General features: G+C 37.8%; 1 protein-coding gene across 1 annotated transcript in view; it reads left to right on the top strand.

Moving 5' to 3' along the window:
• The window catches only part of LOC104491843 (glycogen [starch] synthase, liver-like), a gene marked incomplete at both ends in the record, with an annotated part of 32,332 nt that overhangs the window by 15,419 nt on the left and 8,722 nt on the right, over positions 1 to 8,191 (top strand). The window contains 3 exons of the mRNA XM_010134317.1: positions 1,211 to 1,355; positions 6,464 to 6,581; positions 6,982 to 7,102. Coding sequence (XP_010132619.1) covers positions 1,211 to 1,355; positions 6,464 to 6,581; positions 6,982 to 7,102 — 384 coding nt within the window. The remainder of the gene's footprint in view (positions 1 to 1,210; positions 1,356 to 6,463; positions 6,582 to 6,981; positions 7,103 to 8,191) is intronic.

Here is an 8,191-nt window from a genome sequence, read left to right as displayed (position 1 = left end):
AGGAAAAATCAGTCTAAATAGCTTTACTTCTGGGTAAGTTCCAAAGACCTAAAGGCAACCTAGCTGTGGCAAAGGTCAGACAGTCCTAACTATAGAAAGTGCTGTCTGCCCAGCCTATAACAATGCTTAAATCTATCACGGTCAGTGAAGTTACAGAGTCAAATGCAATCAAAATCAGACTGTGCACCCAGCATTAGGCAGTGATAATGGCATTGCTCATTGGGAGTCCTTGTCACTCTCCATGTAACTCACAGAGCCTATTTGGTACCCACGCTTTTGACCTTAGGAGATCAACACTTCTGTTCCCAGAAGTTAAACATCATGTAAGACTAAGAGCATTGAAATTTAATTGTCATAACTGACGCCCCATTAGCATTATTCTTTTTTTAGACTATGTTGTAGCAATTATGTAGTGGACATCATTAGTGAACATTCAAACCTTTAAGCGTTGGCTCGATAGGTATTGTGCATTTTCTTCCTATCAGGATAATGTAAGCTCAACTTAAAAAGGGGTAGCTGCAAGGTTTAAGTGATTTAGAAATACTTTGGTATTCGGGATGGTCTTATGTAGCAGTTTAATTTACATCTGCCTCTAGAAATTAATGGAGTTCAAACTGAAGTAAAAGGAGCAGCATATAACAGTGGCTGTGTTGGAGGAAGGACATCTCTGAGTATCAGAAAATACCTCATTTTACATTTTCCTTGCTCCTTCAGGATTTGTGACCGAGTCCTTACATCCTACCTCTCCACCACAACTCCATTTCTCTCGTCCCTACCTGTGATTCCCACCATTCTACTCAGTCTCCAGGTTTTCTCCTCACCTCCATTCCTTTTTTCTTCTCTACCTATACTTTCAGTTACCGGCAACTTCCTTGCTCTCCCATTTTCCAATGAACCCAGGCAAGATGCAGCATGCCGTATTGCCAGCCAGCAGGCCAAATAGCACAGACCCTTACCTTTCACGGGATCGTTAATCTAGGTCTCCTTCCATTGCAGAGGTGCCGTTTTTTCATGAACATGGAGGAACTGAGACCTCTCTCACTTCTTCAAACTCTTAGAAGTTGATAAAAATAACAAAGACAAACCAACAGCATAATCACATGATTCTTTTTCCCTGGGGAAATCAAGCTTAAGACGAGAGACCTTTGCGGTCACGAGTCTGATGAGCATATCACACAGGTGTCTTTTTTCTTGTTTTGTTATTTAACAGTTTGACATTGACAAGGAAGCAGGAGAGAGACAGATTTACCACCGGTACTGTATGGAACGAGCATCTGTACATTGTGCCCACGTGTTCACCACAGTCTCACAGATAACAGCTGTAGAAGCAGAACATATGCTTAAGAGAAATCCTGGTAAGACCTCAATTGTTTTCTTCTTGTAATGTTTCCTCTGAGTACCTGCATTTCCTCAGACTGAATGAAACTAGTGACAGGTGTACAAACATGAAGATCAAGGACACATGCACAGGTATGTCTGGCTACACTACAGAGAATAACCAATTTTCAAAAGAAAAATGCAGATACTATTACTTGAAACACATTCTAGTACCATATATAATCCAGGAGAACCAAGTCCAGCACCGTTTAATTTCAGTACCATTTCAAGAGAGCATTAGTTTAACCCCATGGATGTTAGGCTTTCTTTTCAAGGACATCTCAGCTGCTCGGATTTTGTCTATAGCAAGGTTCCCTGTGATGATAATTTTTTCAAGTCAACTGATGAAAGCAGAAGCTGAAACCTTTGTAATACATTTCACCAGGTTTTACAGTATGACATTTGTTGCTTTGCTAGACGTGAGTGATATATTCTTTTAGAAATGTAGCGAAAAGTTTCTTAGGCAAACCAGAATGTTAGATGAGTAATTTTTAAGTTCTAATGCCATTTTTCTTAATATTGAAAGAGGTGAGAAAGCAAAAAACCAAGCTATAAAATCAATACCGTTAATTGCCCTGTATCCCTCACAGCTGGTAGTAGCAGTGTTGTTGTGGTCATCGTGATCTTAGAACCTAACCAGTTTCATAGATATAATATTTTCTATTAGACCAACCAGTACAGTTTGAAAAAATAGTCAAGACCTGCCCAACAGTTTTCTGATTTCCCCCACTAGATTAGTCTCGTAAAATATGGAACTTACCAACAAAACTTGTTTTGTTCCATGCATGGAATTTGAATAAGGTCATGGTCCCAGTTCGATGTGTCAGTAAAATTCTCTTTAAATCAGCACAGTGCTTTGTAAGGACAAGGCAAAATACTCCATTTGCAGGTAATTATTGTGGGTGAAAAAACTGCACAACAATTTTGAGACCATTTGGCATGTGTGTTCCCATCTTAATTGGTTATTTTAAGAATAGCAATGCTCAAATGACTTATAGGTTCTTTTTGTTTGCTTATTCTCTGTAGGTTTGGGGGTTTCTTTAGGTGAATTGCAGGGCCAGTCATAATTTGGGACCATTATCTCTGTTAACTTTCATGCTTCAGGCCACATTGTGGTTCATACATCAGGATAAAAGAGTTATCCACTGGATCCTTTGCCTCATTGTTGACTGTCTGATGAACTTGGAAGATTTTTCCTTTTTATTTTAAACATGACAGCCATGTCTTTGATGTAATTTAAATGTTCAGTCACCTAATCTGGAATATCTCTGAAAGTTCTTGTTTTTCACCTAACACAGAGCACTTGACCTCTGAAAATCAGGCTTTTGAAACTGTTTTATGTTGGCATGAGGCTTCTCCCCACAATAGCCACTCTTGAAAATCATAGTCTATGTTTTGGGATTTTAGGACACTGAAGTGAGTCTGACTCTAGTTTAATTTGGGAGAGAAAATCTGCAGACTGCTCACACATAGAACGTCAGTTGAAGCTGAAGAGAAATCCATGCACAGAGATTCACAGGCCTGAGCTTTTATTGATTATTAGTGCAACTTTGAAGACATATATTTATACATAAATAAATATATAAATAAAATAAATTTAATGTATGGATTAAATTGTTGACATACATTATGCTTCATGTTGATAGAGCTAGAAAGAAATTCAATAGGAATTGGTGTCCCAAATCATAGGAGACTATTATAAATTGAAAGTGTGTTCTGATTAAAATAAGTACTTTAATGGTTTCCTTGAAACTTAGAGCACAAATTAACTGTGTGTGTGTGTCTATTCACATACTATTTATTCTTTCTGAAGCTGTGACATCAAGATAGACATTGGCTGTTCAGAAAGGTCAGAAATCCTTCAGTAGATCATTAAGCTTGAATTCTGCAAAGGAATATGAATACTGAAAAATTGTGTACACTTCTCGATCCATTTTAAAAATAAAGGTGAATGCAGAATTGGCACAATTAACTTTTATTTGCATTTGAATATATTGAGAGGTAGATTTTATAACAAAGTTATTAACTAAAAATAACTGAGGAAATGTGATAAGTAGAGCAGTCTCTGCTACTCCTCGTGAACACTAAACTTGGATTATAATTTAAATTATAAACCTAATCACTTGGAAAAGCTCCCTTAAAATGCAGTAGACATGACTGCACAGAAAGCTTTTGCATCAGGACAAAGACAATTTGACACTCTAAACCTGGCAGAGTAACAGCTTGTGTTGGGCTGATTTCTCTTGATGGAATAACAACAGCAGCAAATAACAATGTGTTTATGAAACCATATTTGTCAAAAGATTGAGTATCTAATGTTGAACTTGTTTTCATTTGTCATCCAAATACTGTCAAAAATCATAACTTATATTCCTGTGATTTGAGATATTATGGGATTTCTAATAATTTCATTCAGGAATGGAACATATTTCTCATTAGCAGTAGAGAAGACTTTAAATCAAAGACCAAGAGACTTAGGTATTGGTTAGATCTAGATTTTCTATCTGTATATATTTGATGAAAATCATAGAAGCAAACTCTGAAAAAGCAGGAGTCAACCCTGAATCTTAGTGACTTATCAACAGAAAACATCATATTGTGCTATTATTACTTAAATCAGTGCCAGTTTCTTTCCTATAAATACAGATGTCAATTCTGATTTGACTTACTTGGGACAATTTTAAAACAAAAATTTCGTTAATTTATTAAACAACAGAAAAAACAAACCCAGTTAAAATAGGAACAAAGCTCTCTTTCACCACTTATTCCCTAGAGCAAGGGCACATTGCCTCACACGTATTCAAAATATTACTCTACGATGAGCAGAAATAGTGAACAGGGTGCTTTGGGCCAGCATGACTCTTCTGTATCTCAAAGACTTAAATAAGAGACGGATTGAGCCCCAATCCTGATGAAAGCGTAAATGAAGCTGCAGTTGGATCAAAGAACACGGGAGTAGGCTATATACAGGCTGCTGATGGTGGGTGAGAGTGTGGATGGAAACTGGCCAGAAATACACAGTCAAGGATTTTTACTTTATAGGGAAGATCTGGAAATTTTTGCAGTCTCCAAACAATGTCCTGCATGAGCCAGTTCTTCCATGCTGAACAAGAAACAAGTCAGAGGAAAGAGAAGATAAGTTGTTGGTAAAGACAAAGAGGAATGGAGGGTGTTTCTGCTCTGTTGATCCCCCACTCGCATGAGGCCACACAGGACTTTGTTCAGAGCAGCTCCTAGTGCTCGGCAGCAGAAAACAAGAACACAAGTTTTCTTGACAGGCCCACTAAGATTCTCATTTCTTGTCATCGAGAACCAAATTCCAAGAACCCAGCAAGTCAAGATTTCCTACTAAAGGCTGGTGTTTAGTTTCAAATGTGGCATTTCAAGTCAGATTCATCAAAATTTTGGGTATTTCATGGATACTAATAAAGGTTATATTTTTATCTACTGCTGTTTAACCTGGAGAGTCTCAAAATACTTCTCAAATTAAAGATTAATCAGAGGTCACTTAACTGGCAGGGAAATACGTATACTACTAAAGTAGTCTGTAAATTTCAAGGAAGTCATTAAAAATGGCTGTGACATTTGCATGAAAAAAATATCAGACAAGTATACCGGACAGCATATGGAGAGCTGATTGCACTTATTTTAAGATCATTTTGATATGTAATTAAGCAAAGGGACCATAGATGTTTTAAAGATGTGTCCAGAAAGATGAGACAGTTTTGTATTAGGTCACATGTTTAATGCTAGACATGCAAACCTCTACTTTTGAGAGAAGCGATGGGAAACTCTGAATGTCAGTCATCCTTGACTGAAAGAGCACAATAGCAGTAATATTCAAGTCCTGTATCAGTGGCAAGCAAGAGACTGTACTCCCATCAGTAACCATGATGCATTGGGAGCGTTAACCACGTGCCCTGAGATCAAAGGAGAGGCTGGGTTTTTCATACGAATCCTCTGTGGTGGGGAATGACATCTTACTGAAAGCCCTTTGGGTAATGCATAGAACTTTAAAAATGACTACAGTTAATGGTTGTGTTTACTAGACACCTGATGACACCTGCCAGGAGAACAAGCATGAAATTGGCACCAATGCATCCTCTAATAATTAGCACTTCTTGACTCTTTGAAGATTCCTTGTATTTGAAGAATCTCTGGTATCATAAATTAGTATAGTTCTGTTTAAGTCAGTCACGTTACTATGAAATGCATCTGCTGAGGAACCGGCCTCTCATTTCCATAAGCAATTCAAAGAAAATAAAATGACATCCTTCCATTTATTTAAACTGGATTTAGGGCAAGCCTTCAAATAGCTGCTGTGCTCTCCAAGAAAGCTGAAGAGTGACTGAATTGCAGTGTTGGCTGGAACAAGCTACGTCTAACCTTTTAACTTTGTATATCTTATAACTCTACCTTAGAAGATACTGGAAATGAACAAATTCTAATCGTAAGATGCTTTGGAATCTTTGGGGAGAGTAGACATAAGAGAGCAAAGCATACTATTCTGTGGCTATTTTTAGGAGAAATCTAAGGGATAACTGAAAGGTGGTCTTTTTGAAAAGGTTTCTTGTGTTCTCCCTTTTCTGGTAAATCCTCTGAAGTCTTGACAGAACAGACCTCTCTTGTGCTGTGCAGTAAACAAGCAGGTAGTACACAACAGCTTCTACTTTCACGAGCTTCCAATCTATAAAGCTATAAAGCAGGCATCAGCAATATCATGAATAGAGGTAAAGGGCATATTGCACAAAAGGCATATGGCTAAACGGAGACATTACTTCAGTCTTGACAGGGCAAAAGGGCATGGGAAGACCTCGCTGTTCTGCAGGGCCTATGCTAATCTCCAATACAGGTCAAAATGGTGCAAAGCCACTTCAATGCTATAGACAGTGGAGTGCCACATGCAACCGCTTTGAGGAGTAAACTGGTGGAGACCTCTGTGTTAATCAGTGCCATTCCCTATCCATGAATACTAAGAGTCCATAACATGTTCACGTACTGACAACTGAGAGACACGCTAATTCTTTCCTTAAAGATTTCTCTGACTCTGAAGATGTCTACCTCTGCCTTTTCTCTGCTTTTCCAGATGTTGTCACCCCAAATGGCTTGAACATTAAGAAATTTTCAGCAATGCATGAGTTTCAGAATTTGCATTCCATGTACAAGGCTAGGATCCAAGAGTTCATTCGAGGTCATTTCTATGGGTATGCTTTTACTTTTCAAAAATTAGCAATGGTTGTCCAACACTATTTAAAAGCAAGAACCAAAGCAGGAAGACTAACAAATACTTCGTAGAGGAGATGAAATGTTATCAACTCACTCAAATATCTGTCTGGGATTTCTCAGTCAGAAGTTAAAGAGAATTTTAGACACCAGTTCTAACTCTGCTTAACAGATTGTGGGATCAGGCAGAAGATCTTGATTTTTTCACTATTTTCCCAAGATGCAGTTTATCAGATAGCCGTCTTAATTTAAAGAAGAGCAGAAAAGACTCACTCTCATTATATTCTCGGGATAATAAAGTCCTCCATAATAGAAAGCTGTTTCGTTTGATTATATCTTGTGAAATACTTTGTACTTGTCTGTTTGTTTGCTTGGTTTCAGCCACCTTGACTTCAGTCTTGAGAAGACCTTATTTTTCTTCATTGCTGGAAGATACGAGTTTTCCAACAAAGGAGCTGATATGTTTCTAGAAGCCTTGTCAAGATTAAACTTTTTGCTGAGGGTAAGAAAGATTCTGCAGTGTAGATAACATAGAGCTTATGCTGGAACTTAGCACACCGCGGAAGTTACCTGCGAGAATTTCCATGCCAGCCTCTGGTTTATAGGAAAATAATTATGAGACATTCAGAGTTTTCACAAAGCCTCTCTCCCTGAGCCATCAGAGTATATAATGATCTCAGGCTGCTTAAAAATAATTGATTACATAGTTCAAGAAGTTAATCTGTGGTTGCCTCCCTCGTTTTTAGAGAAAAATACTAAAAACATGATTCAAGAATTTACTCTGGAGGTTTACGTATCAGAAGGAAAATAAAAATAATCCTTTAATGATGCAATTCAAAAATATCTTTTTAAGCAACTTGCTTAATTCATTAGGACCTGACCGTGACTTTTTAAATCTTTCAGTACTATTATCACATTGCCTGGGATTCTTGCATTAAAATTCACAGCGTGGCAGTGGCCTGATGAATAAGCATAAGGAAGCCACTCACTCCTCCATGCTTCTGTTTCCTCAGAAACAGTAAAAAAAAATGAGTGCCATGTTTCTAAATGTCTTTATGGAGTATTTTAATGAAGATAAACCACTTAGACCTTGTCTGCTCTTTGGCCGTGAGCACCTATGAATGAGGTCATTGAAAATGTCTCCAGATGTCCCCCAGACTGATACATTTAAAATAAAAAAATTTTTTAAATGTTTATCAGTTTTCAGTCATCTAGAAAGCTTCAGCTGGCTGTTGTCCCAGACTCTCTCTTTTGTACTTAATCGTTTAAAAGATATGGAAAATCTAGGTAAAACTCTTGTTACTGTATTGTCAGCAGGGCTGAAAAAGTAATTTTCAAAGCCCTAAGTACACTTGTTCTACCTCCACCTTTTACCAATACATAATCAGAGCCCGTGGGCTTTCTGGAAATACTTAATCCACTCACACAGCAGGTCGCCTCATACACCTCAAGTATTTCTTCCACGACTTTGCCAAACAACTGACATGTTTTTGTTTGGCAATGCTGTGCAAAGTCAGCTACCCATTAATGGCATTTACACAGCCATTAACTAGGAATGCTGATAATGTGGAAGGTCTTACCTGGTTAAGAG

This window comes from Buceros rhinoceros, unplaced genomic scaffold (assembly GCF_000710305.1).
Source record: "Buceros rhinoceros silvestris isolate BGI_N320 unplaced genomic scaffold, ASM71030v1 scaffold27864, whole genome shotgun sequence".
In the NCBI taxonomy this organism is placed as follows: domain Eukaryota; kingdom Metazoa; phylum Chordata; class Aves; order Bucerotiformes; family Bucerotidae; genus Buceros; species Buceros rhinoceros.
The sequence above is the reverse complement of the archived record's forward strand: the minus strand, read 5'-3'. Positions and strand labels throughout refer to the sequence as shown.